The following is a 23,337-nucleotide window of genomic DNA, read 5'->3' as shown; positions in this document are numbered from 1 at the left end:
AAACAATCTATTCCACTTATGTTTGGAATTCAAGTAAACAAAGACTTTAGTTATTAGACACAAATATGTCCTTGAGTTCATAAAAAAATTATTAACATGACAAATACCAACATTACTGAATTATGTATAAAATGTTAAAATTATTTAATATTCTGTTAGCATAATTCACAATATTAAATTTTTTACCTATATGTTTAGTTTTCTTTTTTTAATCACTGCTGAGACTATAGAGATAGTATACAGAAGTCTGTCAGCCACATTTAACTAACCCAACATTGTTCCAAGAGCAACTTGTTTACATCAGTAACAAAAGAAGAAAAATGGATTACCCAGACGGATTTTAGAATTTGAATTAAATTTTAAAAAAATCCTGAAGTATACTGAAAAATAATAAAGTAACACCTTATTAACATGAAAGGTAAAAATAAAATGAATGCAAGTCATTTAAATTGTGTTGTTACAAAAAAAATTGAAATTGAATTGATATATTACAACAAAAAAAGTACACCTATAATTTCATCTCTTTCAAATAATTTTTGGCAGAATTATATAAGAAATGTCTGGTGGGGATATTATATTTTTTAAATGTCCAGAATTAGTTAATTTAGTTTTAAAAGGATTACAATAAGGGAGTAAAAGTGATTCAAAATGTAGATAAAATATGTGGAGTTAAAACTTAAAACAGTCAATTTTACAAAACAAATGAGATTGACGGCAAATATATGAAATTTTGAAATATTTTAAAACGTAATTCAGGAGAAACCAAATTTATTGACTGAACAATATGACAAAATATTATAACTCATCACTTTTATTAAAAACTAAAAAAACTTCACAAAAGAAGTCTAGAAAAAAATCTATAATTACTAAAAACTATCTTTCAAAGACCTAATTATTAGCATCTTCTTTAAAAAAAGATTACAGTGATACCATTATATATTTTTTCTTTTTCTTTTTCTATTTAGCCTCTGGAACCACCATAAGGTATTACTTCAGAGGATGAAATGTATGAATGTAAATGAAGTCTTGTACAGTCTCAGGTCGACCATTCCTGAGGTGGGTGGTTAATTGAAACCCAACCACCAAACAACACCGGTATACACAAACTAGTATTCAAATCCCTATAAAAGTAACTACCTTGTCTAGGATTGAACCTTAGAATTCTTGGATTTGAAATCAGCTCATTTGCGTTGATGAGTTCACCACTAGACCAACTCGGTGGGTTAGAGTGGTACCATTATTAATAGTACTCGTCTTATAAAGATTAAAAAAATAACCCTTTAATGTTTAATGAGATTTGATGTATGTTTGTGTTTGTCAAGTTTTGTTTTAGTAAACAATTTTGTTTATAAACCAGTAAAATAACATGATAGAAAAAGATGACTGCTTTTAAAAATAAATACACACAGATGTAAACTTTTTATGAATACACCAAAGTATCTTTGATTTTATTCATACAAATCTAATTTATAAATCGTCAAAGGCTGATAAAAGGTTCTGATACAGGAACGATGTTGAATAAATTCGACCACTAAATGCCAGTTATGCCTACTGATAGTGGCAAATGAAACAGAGACCTCTATAAGTGTAATTGATTAGGCTGATAAAATCTAATTCAAATGCTACTTTTTATAAAGTACTAAAATATTATTTGCAGATAATTCTATGGGCAACACTTTAAATATTTCAACTGATGTTTGTTTGTTGCAGAATATTCAGGTAAAGGGTACATACACACAGTATCTAATTAGAAAGAATTGAACATGATTTGAATTCAAGAAGTAATGGATTCGCTTTTTGTTTTTATTCCTGCAGGTATCAATCAAAAATCCCACTGATACCTTTACTGGTCCCATTCCACTTCTTTCTACCATGTGACGATGAATTTTCAGATGTGTTATCAGGTTTCAAGCTGAATGATCTATCTATAACCACTATTGGATTGACAATACAAGGAAAGAAAATTGTTTTAGGAAGAAAGACAATGTTCTCTATAGTTTATATGTTAATGTTAATGTTGATATTAGAGACTGAAGCTCTCCTCTACAGTGAGCATCTTCTCTCTTCATGCCTTACATATCTCATTAGAAGTTAGCAAATAAAATTACATATTTAAAAAAAAGCTGGTAATGGGTTAAATAAATTTCCTTGCATTGTTATTGACAGATTTTTATTTCAAATACACTGTGGTTTTTAAATATTATGTAATATTTATGAGTTAATTATGCAATATTTAGAGTATAATTATGAAAAAGATAAAAATTATCATTAAAATAAATTTCAGTCTGATTTGACTTGCTTGAATAAATTATTTTTTTACTTAAAAATTAGTCAATGTTAAAAGTATAACTGAAGAAAAATCAAAATTCTTAGTAAAATATTTTGCATTGTAGGGTACCAATTGTTGGTTTGGGTGGAAACTAGAAATATGCTGTTGGACAATTTTGTGTCTGTTTCCATGCATATAAATTTTACTGTCCACTTAAACAATTTCAATAATACCTTAACCGTTTTTCAACCAATCTGAACCAGTACGGTGTCATTTGATCACAATAAAAGGCTTAATATTTTATCTACAATATAATTTGATGAAATTAATATTTATAGAACTATTAATGATTAAAATATTTAAAAGAACAGTTTTTTTAATTTTTAAAGGTAAAATTTTCAAATATATTTTGTAGTAGGTGCTGTTGGGTACATAAACACCAAATTTTATTTAAACATCTCAATCTATTCTTCAGATATACATATTTATAAAAAGAAAAAAAAAATAACAGACATACAGAAAAAGAAGCAAGATATGGTCTACATGAACTATTTTGTTCATTTTAATGTCATGAATCAGTCACTTATGTTTGGCGTACACCTCCGAAATACTCTATATAGCTATTGCTGGGAAGGGGAAAATAAGGGAACTACGATAATGCCCCCTCGTCCAATGGGGTGAAATATCAGGCCAGAGTTTGGATACACTTGCAGCCAAACAACTGTGCCAAATTTCAACTTTTCATCTATGAATTTTTGAGATATAAGGAAAAAAGTTTAAAAGCAATGTTTAATATCTCTTCTCCCTAAATCTGATTATCTTAAAATTTTGGAATTCTAAATAGCACTATAATGCTATTGCTCCATTGCTGGATCGGTTGTCTTAGGGGTGTTTAAATTAGAAACAAAAAAAGTAGCATTATAAGTACTCTCATCATAATAAAGCTCAATTTTCTACAACCACAATACAAAAAGTAAAAAATTCACAACAATGAAAACTACCCCACTTTTTTAATTTTGTCCATAATTAAAGCCCCATATATAGAAATTTTTTGAGTAATTTCTAAAGAATTTGTGTTGAACCTGTCCAGAGATGTTAATCAAAATACAAGCCAACACATTTATGTACATATTTTTGAAAAGTTTTATGATTTTTTTTGGATTAAGAGGATCATGAAATGTCGATATTCACAAAACCCCTCAAAACAAAATTTTTGACTGGTCTATATACTTCCCTTTATAACTGTAACTGCTACATAGTAGCAATAATCGGAAAATAAAAAATTCTAATATAAATAGAGTTTTAATCGGAAAAGTAAAAATTCTAATATAAATTACATTTATAATAGTTTAAAAATTCTGAAATATTAACTTATTTCAGAATTTTGCACACTAACTGTAAATTATTGCGCAATATTTTTCAAAACATGATCTTGTAATAAATATTTACGTACATTTATATGTTGATATTTACCAAGAATACCATCTGAATCAAGAACAAACACTTGCATGCTTCTTTACTGAGCTGATTTACTTAACATGAGCATGCAATAATCAAAAACCAACAAACAACTATGTGAATATTTTTTTTTTAATTTTCATATTATACCAGTAAAATAATTCATTAAAAATATTTAACAAAAGAAATATGATAAATGTTTAAAGATTTTTCTTGTAATAACAAATTTTTTTTTATTTAATATTTTTTGGGAAAATTCATGGTCACTTTTTTATCCTTTTTTGTAATACTACCAACTTTCAAAACGTTTCTTGAATACATATGCACAGAAGGAAGAGAATATCTGTTTATATTAACATATATTTAATTAGCTTAAACTTTTTGTAAATCAAACAAACAAATTACTTGCAAAATTCTTTTATAATCAATTTTAGACTAGTAAGATACAAATAATATGAAAACATGTACATCAAAACTAAAATGCATTCATGTGAACAGTCAAAGATCAGAAGATAACGGAATAAATAATATTTTAGCAAAATTGTTTTGCAAAATAATCTTGCAAAAACCTAACTTCTACTTTTGCAAAACTTTGAATTCAACCCAAAACAACCATTTCTCTATGATACCTTGGTTCTTTGTTTGAAAACTTTATGCAATTAACAACTGCGATATGAAAGTGAACAGATTTTGCAGAAATCTTTATGGTCAAGAACTTCTACTAATTCACTTATGGCAAAATTTTTTTATTTTTCAAAAATATAATAGAAACTCTGTTGATTACAGAAAGAGAATGTAATTTATATAAGATCTTTAACAACATAATTCACAATTTATTATTTGCACATTTATAAACGATAATGATATATGTAGAATTTGACATCATTATGTAAAAAGTTTTGTTAACGTTAGGGCAGTTCAACAGGTAAGTGCTGATCACACATTATTGATGATGTAGTAAATATATTTCAGCTGTTGATAAATTTATTGGTTTTTTCTCCAGACTCCTAACTAACTACACTGCCTATAAAAGATATGAAATACTCTTACCCATAGCTACAATTTAACATTGTACCAAGAAATGTTGAAATAAAAGTGAATTCAGCATGTTGACTGACTGGTGTTTTTTCTGGTACTTCTGGTAAACAAAATGACACCCATGCATGCATTTCAGCTAGACTAAATGCTCCTTTTAAAGTAAGCACGTTATATGACCTAAAAAAAAAATAATTAATCACAAAAAATTCATGATGTAATAATATTTTCTTTTGAAAATTCATATAACTAATACCAACACAGGTCTTGACAATAAGACCTGTAAATAAAACAATAACATCTATCTTGGATAAGACAATAATGACAATTTTACAGCTGTTAATAAAAGAAGCTAAAGGAAGAATAAATTATTATAAGCAGTTTTCTTTCCATAGTTAATGTGGTTATATATTTTATAAATAATCATTTTTGATTTCATAAACAACTCATTTAAACGTTAGTCATTCTTTAATTCCCTTTCATTTATATCATTATGCCATTTTATATTAAAAATATTTTATATGACCTTTATGAAATATTAGTAGAAGCAAAGAGGTCATAGAAGCATCACATATTTTGATATAAATTAATAAATGAACTAGTTGTATGCTTTTTATATATTCAAATCAGATTGTAAAATATAAGAACAGTAATCTCATTTTAGAAATTTTTATATCAGGAGAAGAGTTAAAGTAAATTATTTACATTAACTTTCTTTAATAAAATTGCTTTATATTTTTACACTGGTGAATATATCCCTATAATTTCTAAGACAGGACTAAACTGGTATTTAGTATTTTGATTAATATCTCCTTTCTAAAACATGCTGCAAATAAAAGAATAACAGAATTAAAAAAAAAATTCACCTTTACTTAATGTTGTAGTTTATTCTTAAATAGAACACTAGTCATTTCATGTGAGCTATTTTACACTAATATGAACATTTTCTTTTGGAACTAAAAATAATATAATTGAGAAATCAAAAATTAAATGGTAGGGCTTAAATTAAATATTCTAATAATTATATATCATAGATTACACACATGCACGTGCGCCCACACACATACACACACACACACACACACACACAACAGTAATCATATTTAAAATTACACTTTATACTTAAATACACGTACCTTGATGGATCAAATTCATGACATCTTGTATGCAATGATAATAATTTTATAGGATAGTGTCGTAATTGACAACATTTTGGTTGTATAAGTGGAGTGATATAAGCTATTAATGTACCATGTTGCCCTTCATTAGTACGGACACGTACTTCTAAACGAGTTGTATTCATTTGACAACGATATGTAGCAAGCAACTTACAGTCAGTCTAAAGTAAAGAAAACATAAATTTATATATTATTAAATAATCTACTAACTAAAATTACTTTCTTAGGCTTCAATTCTATAGTGCTGAATTAACTTCCAAAAAACTCACTTAAAATTATCTTTAATTTGAATATTTATCTTTTGGTTCATGAAAAAATCAATATCTATTTTAGTTTTTAAAAGGATGCTTAATAATCATGTATAAATTTTTACATTTTAATTTACTGAATTGATTTGAATATAAAATACAATTTATTTAAAGGACAAAATTTCAAATGTTTGTACAAAACATCATACTGGTGCATCTACTAAATGCACAAAACTGTTTGCCCGGTTATAAAGGTCAGTCAACATTCAAGAAGGGGAAAAAAGCTCAACATTAAAAATTAAATTTAAAATGGAGTTTTGCCAAAAAATTTCATAACCAATATAGAGAAAAAAAAAATTTCATCTACTCTATATAGAGATGTAAAAAATTACGTCCACAGGCTGCTTTGAAGTTGATTTATTAACAAATGAAAACTTCTGATGAGAAGAATATTTGTCTAATTGCAATGTTGCAGCATCACTCAGCTATGAGAATATGATGGGACATATATGAGGGTGGTCCAGAATCAGAGAGCTAAGCAAATAAAAAGTGCGATGTAGGATTTGGTTAAACTTTTAGATTTCTGCCCACAATGACGAATCACAATCGGATCACCAAAATCCACAGTGCAACTGGGTCACTTCAAATGGATTGACCCATATGTGTGGTGTGTGTGTGTTTTAACTTTTAATATAAAATCTAAGAATGATAAAAAAGCTAAAAATGTATCAGCTAAAACTAATGCAATAACATTTACCAATGGATCACAGGTGCTATGGCTTACAACTGCTGAATTTTTTTCAACATCTAATAATGTTAACGGTACATTGGATTTCAATAGAACATTGTCAATAGCAGTTTGAACTTCTAAACTTAACATGTAAACTGCGTCTTCTTTGCATAACCACATCTATAATAAAAGACAATACAAAAGATATATTTAAAAATTAAATTTATATTAATGCAGTAAAGTCTTAGCATTCATTAGTCCATATCAAGAAAGAAAGCAGGTATGTTTAAAGTGTTACATTTTATAAAACTGTTCATAGAAAGAAAAACAAACAAAGACCTGCCCTAAAATGTATAAAATAAAATGTTCTCTTCGGTTCTTTTTAAGGCTTCAACATTTTGAAATCCATGCCACAAGAGAAAACCTTTATTAACTTATTAATTACTCTTAACCTTAATTTGATGTCAATGTAAAACTTAAAAAATTGTTTTCTTTTCTTAAGTTTATATTATTTTAAAATAGTTTTACTTTTATTTAAAACTAGCAGATCTGGAAATGTTTTGATACTGCTAGATTTGAGTATATATATAAATATATATGTAGATTAAATGTTTGATAAAACATTAACAAAATGAACATTATGGAACTTCATGAAATTTAACCTTTCTCTTTTATCCCTTTTTCTCTTTTCCCATCTTCATTTTTACCATATTCCTGTTCTCTTCCCCCAATTTCCCCCTTTTCCTTCCTTCCACCATTTCTTTTTCCCTTATTTCTATTTCCCCCTTCCTCTTTCACACTTTCCCTTTTTTCTTTTTTCCCCTTCTTCCCTTTTACCTTTTTTTTTATTTTTCCTCCCTGCATGTAAATTACTTCGATAGTTTTTTAGTATATAACGGACACATACTGGAAACACTGAAATGGAATCGTAAAATATTTAGTATAGCGTGTGTTGCTTTTACGTCCAACAGATAGTGCTGTTTTTTAAAAAAAGATATGTATTTACTTGTCACCAGTGTGACATCTTAGGTATATAAAAAGTAGGTATATACGAACACATGTTTATTCAAATACAACGTTGTGTAAAAATTTCAAAGAACTTTGGAGATTTAAGATTTTAAACAAACGAACATTTACATTTTTATTTGTATAGATATGGGTAGGCCTATAAAGAAATGGGCCCAATGAAAAAAAGTTGTTTTATGTAATGCAAAGTTACCTCTTGATAAAACTTGAATCCAGAAGCATGGCAAAAGAACTACTACCTTGCATGATCTAAGAAATATCCTTCAGAGTGTAGGAATATATAAATTTGAAAAAAATTCCAAAGCCCTCTTTAAATCTACTTTTTACAATTAGGATACATAATTATAAATTTTCCATTCAATTTAAAATGTGAAAATATCTGGATTATCAGACTGGCATTACATTGCTTCTATTTACACTTAAAAAAGCTAATGATAATCAATAAACAAAAAAAAGATATCTTCAAATCATTATAATCATTTTACATGAAGAACTATGTAGTTCGTTATTTAAAAATAAATAAATCTTTTATTTTGAATAGTACATAATAATAGATTACGCAGATCACACCATTATAAAATAGATTACAAATAGAAAAACAAATTACAAGATAAAAATAAACGTGATGAAAGTCCACATTAATTATTTAAATACAAACACATGAAATAATGTTAAGGTAAATACATTAAATATAAAAAATTACTACAAAGTAATTCAGAAATCTGAAGATGTTATTGAAAATTATTTTGAGCACATATTTATGTACAAGTTGAATAGGATGCAGATAAATCATGATTTTTTTTTTCAACAAAAAGATTGAAATTGCTGAAATACCATTTTCAACTTATGTTACCTGCAAAAGCTTACTGTGAAACTACCAAGTAACTTTTTTTAATATAATAATAGAAATAACGGTCATAGAAGAAATTATGAATTTTGCGATAAAAGAAGATGAAAAAACTACACGCAGATGTAAAAAATATACATAAAAATATTGATTTGAAAATCTTCTTTTTAAGTTTTAAAAGATTACCTTAATTCTAAATGAACTTTTTGTTTGTTTGTGAAATTAAATTTATTTGACTTAAATCTGTAAGGATTATAAAAATAACCTTCTTTTTTTTTTAACTTACTCCTTATGCAAAATCAGTATCTCATTCACTTTATTAGAAATGAATAAATATAACAACTAAAAAATAAATATTCTGACTATTAATTAAAACACCTTACATACTAATTGGCAGTGCTAGACAACAACATCAACATAAATAAGAAAAAGTAAACAAAATATTTATTAAAAATATTAATTAACTGATAAAAAAGACAGGGAAGATGTACACTATCTGATTTATGATTGTCAGATCTGTAGGCTGGAATGTAACTGTAGATTTATTAATACTAAAAAATAAACGCAACTTTTTCATATTGCCATACACCAAAAGTGACTCATAGGATATAAAAAACAGTTTGGTATCTCTTTAATGAAATATTAAATTTCCATAAAAATATATAAAATCAATATTAGTACCATGTTTAGTTATTAACTTTTCAGAAGATTCAAGAATATAAAAGGGTTGAGTGCAAAGGTTCATGCTGCATAATTTTTTTTGGGATGTAAACAAATAATTTGATATAAAAAAATTTCTTAGAAGCAGATTATGTTAAGTACTTCTGTATATAGAAGATACTTTTTTCCACAGCAGAAACGTGGACTGAGGAAGAAAGATTGAGATTTTAGGGTCCGGTTGGGATAACTAAAGTTCAAGAGAATTATTTTAGTGAAGAAAAGAAGAGGTAGAAAGCATCTTAAATGTTTTCAAACATGTTAACGTGTTACTACACTATTAAGAGTTGGAAGGTCAAAACTGAGGTGGTTCAGAATAGAAAATCTCAATAAAAAAAGCTTGTCTTTGAAGAGTTAAATCATATGAGCTACTTGATAGAAAAAATTTAATGCTTAATAATATTAAATCTCATTCTTTCTGTATTATTATAGCAAATTGCAATTCATTTGAAAAATTCCTTAAGGAACTTTATGACAAATTATTTGCAAAAGTGCCCATTTTCCCAACAGTACAATTTCATTACTTTCATGTACCTTGACTTTATTAAAAAATTATCTAAATAATTTTAAGTATTTTTAAAAATAAATAATTTAAAAATTTTAAGATCATTGTTTTGTCTATTTTTAAAGAATCTTTTTAAATGTTCCCATTTGTTATTTCAATTCGGCAGCATTAAAAAAAAATATATATGCTATCATATTTTAGTAAGTGTATGTTTTTTGTTACTTTATGCAATGTATTCTACATTTTAAAAACACTTTTTTAATATATAAATAATGTCTAATTTTAGTAAAAAATAGGAATGAAAATGTGTTATGAAAGAGAAATTCACTGAAATCCCTGACAATCTTAGTCATCTGTTAGAAAAGAATGTAGTACAAGACCAGTACTACGTTCTACACTTCACTTCAAGAAGTGTAGAATATAGTACAAACTTTGCACTTGCCTGTATAACTGTCTCATGGTGGAGCACTGCAAAGCAACTGTATTGTTTTCTAATAGATGGTAATTTTTAAGAACTTAATTTACATCTACAAAGCTGTTAAACTATCACATACATGTTTATATTTTTCCCTAAATATTAAATAATTTATTCACAGTTATGTATTCCTGCCAGTGTACATAGGAAATAAAAATTATTCTCTTTATTTAAATCTAACCTTATATGGATCTAAACAAAAAAAATCTGAAAATAATTAATAGATCAAAGAAAAATACACATTTAAATATTGTGAACCAGGTCTTTCAATCAAATTACAAACTAAACATCTAAAGCAATGAGCAAATGTGTTTCTCATATTTGGAAGAGGCTAGAAGTTATTACCACTGTATATCATCCTCAATTGCATTAGTATGTCAGAAGAGCAACATAGTTAGGAGTTGGGTGGATGGAATAAACATAGATCATAGATGGTTGTTCATAGAAACTGTGTTTTCATATTATAAAATCATAGATGGTACATAATTTTGGAAATGTACTTATTATCTTAATCTTCCCTCAATTTTTTCTAAAAGTTTCTAATAGTTTCAAGGGCCGCACTGTAACATCTTTAATGAACAGCCTTATATTCTATAATTATATTACATACACTATACAGAAATAGTTTACACAGTGTAATGTTCATAAAATTTTAAGTACAACTTTGATAAATCAAAAATATTTATTAAAAAAAAACAAGTTTACCTTATCTGATATAGAAAGAAAAGGAATTGTTGAAAACCCTGGAGAATCTTCTTGAGTTGATGACTGATATTTTTCACATTCTTTCATTACTTTCTGTTCAAGCTCTTCTACTTCAGCTCTATATAATAAAAGTATTTAAATAAGATAAAGTTTTACAGATAAAAGTAAATAAAAACATACATTTCTCTTCAATAATGTAGAAAATATAATAATGTGATGAATACTGCTTATCAGAAACAACCTAATGCAATAACAATAAGGACAATATCATGGGCAGACTGTTAAAAAACAGATAGAAATAGACCTGAGCAGTTACATCATTACTTTTTTTTTGACTGAGGTGCTTTTTCAATTCTCTATATTCATCTCTTACTGCTAATGTAATTGATACATCTTTTATCTATTTTATTCTTTTCATATTCTAAACTGGTCTTGTGTAAAACTCTTCCAAATTTTATTTATATCAACTTATAGCAAACAGAATATAAGAATCAAGAGATGAAGAAACTTGATAAAAATAGAGAAAGATAGAAGATATTCATAATATTACATACAAAATTGTAAAAAATAGTTCACTCCTATTCATAAGCAATGTAAGAAATTTCACTGTGCTAAAACACATATGAGCCTAAATGCACATCCTAACCAAGAATGTTTCTATTTTTTAAGTTTTTTGTTTTTAAACTATCTACATTCTTCCATCCTCTGAACTATCTCATCTTTCATAACTCTTTTCAATATATATCTACTTATCTAACATCACATTTCAAAATTCTCTAAGGTTCTTTCATCATTTCTACTCAAGGTCTACATTCAGACCTACAAAGAGCAACAATCCAGCAAATATGACGTGCTAACAAAACGTTTGGGGAATTTTACCATAAAAATAAAATAACATATAATTTCCACTGTCTCCTTCAAAGTAATCCCCTTGGGCATTGATCGCAGCGTTTTTCACATGATTCCATGCATCCCTGGAAGTCTGCAGGTGTAAGCGTTTGAAGCACGTTCTGCGTTTCTTCCTGAATCTCCTCAATTGTGTTAAAACGACGGCCTTTCAATTGAAATTTTATTTTCGGAAAGAGAAAAAAGTCGCACGGAGCAAGGTCAGGCGAATAGGGTGGGTGGGGAATCACTACCGTATTTTTGGAAGTCAAGAAATTCCGAACGGCTAGCGATGGGTGCGCGGGCGCGTTGTCATGGTGCAGAACCCAGCTGTTGTTATCCTACAGATCTGAACGTTTGCGCCTAAGGCTTTCACGTAACCGCTTCAAAACTTCACAATAGAACATCCCATTGACAGTTTGACCAAGAGGAACAAATTCCTTATGGATAATGCCTTTGATGTCGAAAAAAAAATCATCATGGACTTCACGTTGCTGCGAACTTGGCGTGCTTTTTTTGGCCGAGGTGAACTTGGCGACTTCCATTGCGACGACTGCTGCTTAGATTCAGAGTCATACCCGTACACCCATGCCTCATCACCGGTTATGATGTTGGAGATGAAGTTAGGGTCATCTCTTGCTGAATTTTTCAATTCACTACAGACAGCTACCGATTTTGTTTCTGGTCGTTGTTCAACAGTCTCGGTACGAATTTTGCAGCAATGCATCTCATGTTCAAATTGTCCGACAAGATGCGTTGGATGGACCCATATGACATTTGTATGATTGCACAAACATCATGGATTGTTTGTCTACGATCTGCAACAATAGCCTCTTGCACTTTCGCATTGTTTTCCGGTGTTGCGCTTGTTGATGGTCTTCCTGAACGCTCATCGTCATCGACTGTCGTTCGTCCATCTTTGAATCGTTTGTATCACAAAACAGTTTTACTTTTACTCATAGCATTGTCACCAAATGCTTTCACAAGCATGTGATGGGTTTCTGCACCAGTTTTTTTAAGCATGAAGCAAAATTTGATGCATGTTCTTGCTCTTTAAAATATGACATTTAGAACTTCGCCGAAGCAGTAAAACACAACGTTACACAAACGTACCAAAGTCAACAATGCAGCCTCTCACCGTCACAGCTGTTGGAACACTGATCCACAAAGAGTACTGTTAGCCACATCTAGCGGCAGCAGGTCGTACCAGCAATTTTTTGGGCGCGAAATTCAAATTCCCCGAACGTTTGGGTAGCACCTCGTAAACTCTTAGTATTAATTTCATTTTCATATCAAAATTAAGACTTTTTGAAGTAGGTGCTTCTTATTATGAATGTGATGGAGCAAATTAGTGAAGTTTATGTTTCATAATAGGAGGAACCTATGAGCAGACACTTAAAATTTGGTATTTGTTTGAGATGTAGGCATTAAATTAAATAAGTATTAGCTCGGAGCAGACCCTAACTTTAAGATGTTTTTTTATTATTTCCTATTTTATAATTACTTTTTAAAACATCATCCAGCATTTCTAATACTCTTCTTAGGTTCTTTCATTCTGTGAAACAACTACAATATTATCTGCAAACTTCAACACCAGTAATCCTATTTATTTGAATCCTCCTATGGTATTTTTGTATTTCTTTATCCCCTGTTCAGTAAATGTATAATAAATAACAGAGGTGATATACAACAGCCCGTCCTATTCTCTTTCTAATTTCAACCTCTTTCTGAGTTTCTTCTATATATATATATATATATATATATATAATTGCTGTTAGATATTCTCTCTTATAATCCTTTTACCTCTACAAGCTATCTTAATTTTTTCACCATTGGATTCCAATTTGCACAATCAAAAGCTTTTCCTAGTTCTAATAAAGCAACACACTTTCTTATAATATATGTAACACATAAAAAACTGTTTCCTGTAATATTTTTAAAATACAATATAACCTTATCTGCCTAAGAAATCTAATACCAAATTAATCTTTTGCTAGATTTTCTTTGAACTTCCTTTTTATTCATCCCATAATAATTCTTGTTAAAAATCTTAGAAATGTTTAAAATATTGAAATTTAAAAAGATTCTCTTTTTACATCTTCATATTATTTTTCATATTTACAATGCTAAAGAACTAGTCTCGTTACCAAAATATTACTTACATAATAATAAAGTTGCACTAATTAAATAAGCAAAGGGAGTTTTAGAATAATGTATTTTAAAATATCAGAACTGATAAAATTCATTATTCTTTAATCTACCATGTTGATAAAAGCGTTTTAATGTTTTAGTGTTACATACAGCCATTTTTAAAACATGTATGTTATTTTATTTTAATAATTTATATATTCAGAAAATAGGAATAAATTTTAAGAAAATACTAATAGGTAAATTTCTTTTCTTTTTCATTTTGGTGCAATTTATAAATTTAGTGTAAAAAAAAAATGTGTTAGTGAAACAACAGCGCTGCATGTATTTGAGAATTTATGTGTGTATAAATGACTAAATAAATATATATTTAATTAAAATAAACATATATATCAAAATAAATAATCTTACATAAAATATAAAAGATAATCAAATAGAAATATATAAGATAATCAAAATTTATTACAAAATCCTGAAACAGATGGAATTGCTTATTATTATTATTATTATTATTATTATTACAAAAAAGTTTCTACACAAGTTGAAATACAATCAATATTTATCGTTTGACTAAACAGAAGATCATAGAAATAAATATAACAATAATATCTAGATACATAACTATACTAAAAATAAATTAAAGTACCAAACAAACATACATATTGTGTATATATAAACACATATGAGACATTATAATTTACGCAAAAAATAATAATAAAAAAGTACTGAATAAATTACACTTAAATTTAAAATTTTACATCTCAAGTGCAACACTTTTTTTACCTCATGATTCCTACATAAGAATTGAAGTAATATTAAAAAATATACACAAAATCAAACTGAAAAAATACTTCTAAATCATATAGAAAGATTTATAAACTGAAGAACACAAAAATTTTCAAATACAGAGCAGAAATGTTGACTGCACAACAAAAGCTCATTACAAAATCTCATTTTCAAAATTAAAATAAAAAAGAAATAAGGTTTTAAAACTTTATTATTAGAGTATATTATAGCAATATTATTTATTATACCAGCATAAGAAAAAATGACAAAAACTTAATTTTATTAAATAATCGTTTTTTATAACCACAAAAAAATATATCAACCCCACTGATACATCTAATGTGAATAAAGACTGGAGGTGAAATTACTGTAAGGAGAATAAAAATATTTTATATATATTATGTAAAAAGATTGAGTTTTAAGAAGAAGAGGTAGAATGAAAGATATGCTCACCAACAAAAAACTAAATGTGCTGTTTAACAAAATAGATAAGAACAAATAGGAAAAGACTATATTGCTTTAGAAATGATGATTAACTGACAAAAAATTCACATTCCAAGTTAGTCAGTGGATACATGTCACAGGAAATGCTAAGAGCAATACAAATTAGTTAATGTTAATAGCGCAAAATGTGTTAACAGTATTATTAATATTAATACAATTTTTAGGCAAATGATTTGAATACTACATTTATTCAATACATGTTATTTATTTTCAGTCAATGGGCAAGTCTTCATGGACAGAATAATAACTAAAAGTAGACAAGGCAAACTAGAGGGTATGGAAACAACATTATCAGATAAGTAACAAAACATTAAGTGTTCTGTTCAAAAAAAGAATCAAGCGTTTATGAAATTGAAAAATATACCTCAATTTAATAATCTTCATCTTATCATCATTACTCAACCTAATTTTTGAATTAAGATCCCCACCATCTCCACTTACTTGTTTTTCTATAACGCCAGTTGTCAAACCAAAAAACCAACCTGTTGTTAAAAACAAATATATTTATTAAAAGTTTTACTATTTTATAGTGTTTTGAACACTAAGTAAATGTATAAAAGAAGTAAATCAAACATCGTTTGAGAAAAAACAACTTTGTCAAGTCGTAAATGATTAAATAAATCTATTTGTATCTTATTTGAGAGCAATCCATCCATTCTTTAACCTTATCTCATCTAAACGACTCAGACTCAAACTTAGAAACATTAATAAACATCTTACTAATTCTTAAGTATTACTACACCATACATTCTATACTACATCCATACGTCCTGAATATTACCCAATTATATTTTGTTTCTTATTAAAGTATTGTGCTGTGATAAATGCGCATCATTTCCTTAGCCCGTCATTCATTTTAGGCTAGTACTACATTAATTTTATTATTAACAATAGTATTTTTATTTTATCAAAATAATCTTGTAGGTGTATAAGCATCTATACAAGTATTAAATGATAAGTGAAAAATAAATCGGGCACTTGGTGTGTAATCAAACTAATCATTTTTAGTTTTTCATAAAATCAATTTTTTTCAATGTAAAATACAATACGATAATGTATAAACATATTATTAGTAATTATACAATTTGAGATTTTATATCAAAAGCAAAAAAAATTACAATAATAAATGCTAAAAGAGCTAATTTGTAAACTATTATTTGACGAGCAATAATAATGTGAAAATTACAGAAGAGTATCTGTAGAGGATGATTCTACTAATAAAATATTATGTATGTTTGATTGATTTTATATATTCTAGGATTTATAATGACAAAATTATGCTTTTAAGTATATAATTGAATTAGGAAAACTTAACTAATTGCACTGAAAATTAATATTTTTTTATCTTTTTATCAAGGTAAATTGGTGGGAGGGCTTATAGTAGTCCCTATATAGGGCTTATAGCTTAGTAGTCCCCACCCAGAGATCCGAACGGGGGACTAGTTTACCTCCAGAATATTTTAGCAAGGAAGGCGCCTCCCTCTGTTACATGAAAATGCAGAAAGCTACATTTTCTTGGAAAAAAACAGCTGTAATTTTCCATTGCTTTCAGCTGCACAGTACTCAGAAGATTGAGTGATGCTGATATGGCCGTTTAAGTCTTCCTGACCTACATCCTTAACAACTACTGAAAGTGCTGCTGCCCTCTTTCAGGAATCAATCCTTAATTTGCCTTTCAACAGATACTTCTCCAATGGGATTGCAGCCTCGGTCCAGCTACACTGTATCACTGAGCACTCACGCCCCCTCACCATCGGCAAGGTCTCATGATTCATAGAGGGAGCAGCCATATGTAAAGACATTTAATTTAGAAAAAAGTTAACTTTCACAAAAGTTTTTTTAATTTTCACCTTAAATTAAAATTTACTACAATTAATAATATCAGGATTATCATTCTTACTTTTCAGCAGTTATTGTTACCTGATAAATCTTGGAAGAGAATAATTTACGTTTCACTGACTGCGGTAGTCAATTTCTTGTTGAAATTATAAAATAAAGCTAAAGTAATTTTCTATTTACCATTAAAAATTTTAAAAAATGTATCATTAAAATTACATTTTGGTTTGATAAAATAATTCATCTTCTGAATACTAATCATTTGTTTTAACTTATATTGAAATAAATTAATATTTATTAATTTGATTTACCAGTATATGTAGTTGCAAGAACTTCATCAAAACCAGTATTACCAACTACACCTCCTTGCACAGACGTTACACTTTCATTGCATGACTAAAAAAAAATTATATATGAATAGATATATAATAATGTTAAGAACTATAAAGAATATTAAAAAATTAATATTGTAAGAAGATAAACTTTAACAAAAATATATAATGACTTGAAAAACAAAAAAAAATATTTTTCTAGTTTTATTTACAAATCAATTTTAGATGTTGGCACCAAATTACAAACAAGTTATTAAGCAAAACATTCTTTATTTTTTAATTTGGTCCAGTCTTGAAAGTTAAAGAAATAAAAAAAGAATTATTTTCCACATTTTTCCTTTTTATCATTTATTTTTTATTAAAAAAAACAGTATGCCTATGCTTATACTAATGCTTATTTTAAAAAAGCTACTAATAAAAAAACATAAGGTGAATCATCTTGATGAAAAGAAGAGAAACTAATGAAGCAATATTATATATAACATTTTTGAAAATTCAAATAATTCATTAACATATTGACTACTGTGCTAACAAAATTTAATATTAAATGAAATTTAAACTAACATAACACAATAAATAGATAAGTTAAACTTAGAATATTAATTCCAAGAATCGATTTTCACAGGATCTCACATTTTCAGTTGGTATTTAATTTCATAATTACATTAAAATAAATTGTTTTTAATTGCGTATATAACCAGTACTGGAATGATCATCATTCCAACAGAATTTGTGCATTCATCCATAACCAGTTTCAACATTTATAAAAATAATAATTTTGACAGATTTGAAATTCACATTTCATAAAAACAACTGTGTATATTATATACATATATACATTTAGAGAGACTACCACAAAGCATGAACTGAGGCTGTCTGGGATGCTCTCTTAAGAATACTACACATTCTTGAATTTTAGCTAAGCTAGAAATCTCATCTGTTATAGATCAATTACTAATAAGTAGTAATTGGCCTGTACCAATTAATCATTACATGGAACCAAGCATTGCTGAAAAATAACAAAATGAAATCACTGATGAAAGTTTCTTTGAAACTATACATCAGGTAATAAATAGAAGAGGCTTTTTCTAAACGTTTTGTTGTGTGCCCTAGTGACACAACAAAAACAATGAATTAATAATATAAATATTTTTCTGTCTAAAGACAGTCCCTCTCATTAATTCAAAGATTCCTGTCAAATAATATTACTTAAAACATGACAAACACACTTTTTAAGACGATTTTTCAAAAATATAAAAAAGTAATTTTGAAAATGTTTTTTTACAAAATTATTAAAAAAATTCTTTAGTTTTATTTTTATTTGAAATGTTGGTAGGCCTAAAAAATAGTACCTTACTTAAAAAAAACCAAGATGGTCTCTGTCAATTAATCTTTGATATAAATTACAAAATTAAACCATTGATGAAGGCAAGTCACTTGCTAATTGTATCAGGTAGTAGAAGGTTCTTTTTCTACAATGATGCTTTTACATCAGCAATTAATGTGTTTACAAATGTGTCTAGTACAATATGTTTAAAGATTTATATGGATGATAAACAATAAAAATGTCTTAAAATAATTTCAACAGACTTAATTATAAGGTTAATTTTATAATCTATTGTTTCAGATAATTTGTGGCTTCCATTTAAGTCATCTGGATGCAACAAAATAATAAATATATCATAAAAGATCAATGCATTTAGGAAAATATGCTGAATTAAGCATAAAAAGAAATACTGTAATCATATTTTTTAAAATGAGAGCTTTCTACTTTTTCAAGTAGGATAATATAAAAAATAATAAGGATAAATAACAAATAAATAAAACAAACAAATTTCTTTTTAGATTAAATTTCAGTGTTTAAATATTGTTTAGCTGTTTTTTATAATGTATAAAAAAGACAAAAATATTACAAGTAATCTTGACAAAAGTCATATATTTCAAGGCAAATGAAAAACAGGACCTATTATAAAGCATCATAGTGTATTTCTTCTATTGACATGCTGGTTTTCAAATATTGTTAGAAAAAATCAATTCATTTATGTAATTTAGTGAGCCTCCCTTGTTTAGCTAGTAATATTATTTTTAGGTACTTACGTATTAACGCCACCGCAGCTACAGCTTTATTTAAAAACAAAGTAGTCAATCGAATTTTGGTGGAAAATGAACAGTCTCTTTATTAATTTTAATAAATGTTTATGTATATTTATTTATTTTATAAATTTAATTTAACCAAACTTAACCTACGCTCGCTAACTTTGACTAATTAACACCGTAATGTTTTGAGTATTTATTTAATAAATTCAGTAATTATTGCAATTATTTATTATTTAAATAATCAACACTCCTGTTAATTAGTCAAGGTTAGCGAGCGAAGCGAGCGTAGGTTAAGTTTGGTTAAATTATATTTATAAAATAAATAAATATAAATAACCATTTATTAAAATTTATAAAGAGACCGTTTTGAATCTATGTTAAACTCTATATCGGCCTATTTTCCACCGAAATCCGATTGACTACTTTGTTTTTAAATAAAGCTGTAGGTGGCGTTAATACGTAAGTACCTATTTTTATTATCTGGTGTTTAGTTAGTAATTTATAAGGGCTTGAACTATTAAAAAATAATAATAATTTAGTGCTAACAAGATATTTGAGTAGTTAAGAAAAATGTTGATTTCCATGAATAAGCACTTTGTATCTTTCAAAAGTGGCATTAAATGTGAGATGATTATGTTATCTAATAACAACTGATATTTTCAAGAAATTATTTTTGGAAGATCTCAATAGTATGGAATGGAATTCATTGAACACTGTTTAAAAAACTCTATGTTTTTTGAATAAACATGTTCTAACAAATGACATAATATTCAAGAAGTTAAAGTTCACAAACCTAATACTAATGTAAGTATACATATAAAGGTAATTAACGATTATGTAAATAATAATTAACAAGAACACAATAACTACAGTAGTATCTTATCATTTGTTTTATTGACAGAGTCACAGGACAAAGTTTATAAGTAATTCTGCACAGTAATTTTTAATGTTTTCATTTTAGTTAAGAAAATTCCTTTGTTACCTTAGGCATGGACATTTGACATTAGGATTACTTTGATCTAATTCAAACATTTTTGTTAGCCTTGTAATTACAAATGACAGAATTTTTTAAAATTTTGTCTGAGATTTTCTTTTACTAACCACACCAAGTAACTAAAAATTATTTTTATGTTTGAAAAAAAAACATAAGGTACATGAACATACTGAGTAAAGAGTTAACAGTGTTTTATACATTATTTATACATTAAACACAAAAATTAAAAAACTAAAGAAAATTTACATAAGAGAATCGTTCAAGTGGAGGTTGATTATCTTCTCCGATATCAGTTGGCATAGAATACACCTCCAATAAACCATCTTGCCGACCAATAAGCAAGTCAGGTATACCATCACCAGTCATGTCATAACAATGCATGGATAACACACCACCTTTATGCTTTTCACTTTGAATTATCCATTTAGTTGTGCAACTGGATCTATATAATATAAACAACAGAAATAAAAATTGGTTTAAACTACAATAACTAACTCTTTTCTTATAGTAAAATTTATTAAACTGCATTTCTTCTGTAGTGCCTGAATTAAATAATAGGAAATTCTTGGCCTTTTTTTATACCATACTGTAAAAATAATTACTGTTATGAATCACTGCTGCTTGTTTTACAAAGGCTGAGTAATTTAATTGAAATTCATTTTTATTATGTAAAATTTAGTGAGTTCAAAAAAATATTCTCCAAACACAAATCTGTGCAACTCCTCAATGCTTCTTATCATATATACCTAATCAAGGGCTTCATTTCTGTTAATTCAACTGTATATTTTAAGTGTATGCAACTTTAATGTAAACAGTATTATTATGTATAATTATAATATTTAATTACGTAAAATTGTATTAATGTAACTTATTATGAATTTGATTTCATGTATACTTTTATACATTAATGCACAGTCATGTTTATTTAATGTTTACTATATATTTTTTTTCTTTTACTACAGTGTTCAAATAAGAGGCCCCATGACTTAGTTTAGTCTATAAGTAGTAGTTTACCGCAATCACGTACATAATAATTTACAAAAGGTTTGAAAATTATGTCCATCCACTTCTATACACTTGTCAAGAAATCTGATCATGTTCCTGGCTACTCTTGTTAAGTGTACCCTGTCTATTTCCTGGATGGCATTGTTAATGATTGTTTTCAAATCCTGCAGGGTTTGTGTATTGCTCCTATAAACAATTTCTTTTAAGAAACTTCACAGAAAGAAGTCTGGACTAGTCAGATCAAGAGATCGTGGTGGCCACAAGCTTTTAGAAATCATTCTTCCACTGAAAACAACGTTCTTGAATCACTGACAGTAGTGAACCTTTTCACATAATCAGCATTAGTTAACTCATGAAAATCCTGCATTCGATACATATAACATTTTAGCATTCTCCTCACTGCAGTGTGAATTGAACTTAGTGAAATTCTTTTTCCCAGCTTAGTCTCCACAAAGATTTCTTCTTTTCCTGTTTAGCCTCCGGTAACTACCGTTTAGATAATTCTTCAGAGGATGAATGAGGATGATATGTATGAGTGTAAATGAAGTGTTAGTCTTGTACATTCTCAGTTCGACCATTCCTGAGATGTGTGGTTAATTGAAACCCAACCACCAAAAAACACCGGTATCCACGATCTAGTATTCAAATCCATGTAAAAATATCTGGCTTTACTAGGACTTGAACGCTGTAACTTTCGACTTCCAAATCAGCTGATTTGGGAAGACGCATTAACCACTAGACCAACCCAGTGGGTTCTCCACAAAGATTTATGAAAAGATCATGTAACTCCAGCTTTAATGCTCTATACGACCTGTCTCATTGAAACTGACCTATGTTAGTCGCATTTTTGGTCTAACACCAAAACTTTTTAATGAAATTTTTTAACTAACAACTTCTAAATAATACTTTTCACTGGTGCTTCTTTTTTAAATTTCTCCCTGAATTTTTGCCAATACACGACCTGAGATTTCATCTCTAAATAAGTTTTCATCACAAATACATACACATTCTTCAACAGTAACCACATTTTAACAAACAACACATGATTACGCATCCTTGTTCAAAACTCAATGCTTGACACAGACATTTTGCAATGCTCAAATGTGCAAACAATAAACAGTCTTCCCCTCACACAATATATTCATTTTAACAAAAATATGCATTTGATATAAATTACTGAATGATGAGGCCTCCTTTCCACTACAACTCCAGTCATACAAACATCTTCCACATTATTTTACCCTCATACTATTATATATCTATATCCCCGCATAGAGATAGTACCCTTCCGTCATGGCAGTTGACAATTAGTTTTGCTAAAATGTATTTCATACTCATATTAACTGGAGTTCATTAAAACTAAAGTTGAAAGGCTTTTTCTGTTTCAATGTCTTCGGTTTTTTTTTAATTTCATATTATCATGATTTATTTTTCTGTTTTACAGTTACTTGTTAATACATAAATGAAAGGTACGTTGTTTTACGAAAATTTGAAGAATAAAATTGTTTCAATTAACTAAATGAAACGGTGATTGTGATTTATGCGGTGCAGATGAAA

The 23,337-nt window shown here is 27.7% G+C and overlaps 1 protein-coding gene across 1 annotated transcript in view; it reads right to left on the bottom strand.

Moving 5' to 3' along the window:
- LOC142332132 (BBSome complex member BBS7-like) overlaps positions 1-23,337 on the bottom strand; it is a 37,552-nt gene that overhangs the window by 6,092 nt on the left and 8,123 nt on the right. Inside the window, exons 6-12 of the mRNA XM_075378387.1 lie at positions 21,022-21,217; positions 17,664-17,748; positions 15,881-15,998; positions 11,194-11,311; positions 6,946-7,098; positions 5,899-6,101; positions 4,778-4,942 (exon numbers count right to left, since the gene is read on the bottom strand). Coding sequence (XP_075234502.1) covers positions 4,778-4,942; positions 5,899-6,101; positions 6,946-7,098; positions 11,194-11,311; positions 15,881-15,998; positions 17,664-17,748; positions 21,022-21,217 — 1,038 coding nt within the window. The remainder of the gene's footprint in view (positions 1-4,777; positions 4,943-5,898; positions 6,102-6,945; positions 7,099-11,193; positions 11,312-15,880; positions 15,999-17,663; positions 17,749-21,021; positions 21,218-23,337) is intronic.

The sequence above is a fragment of the Lycorma delicatula genome, chromosome 11, assembly GCF_047948215.1.
Source record: "Lycorma delicatula isolate Av1 chromosome 11, ASM4794821v1, whole genome shotgun sequence".
Lineage (NCBI taxonomy): Eukaryota > Metazoa > Arthropoda > Insecta > Hemiptera > Fulgoridae > Lycorma > Lycorma delicatula.
The sequence above is the reverse complement of the archived record's forward strand: the minus strand, read 5'-3'. Positions and strand labels throughout refer to the sequence as shown.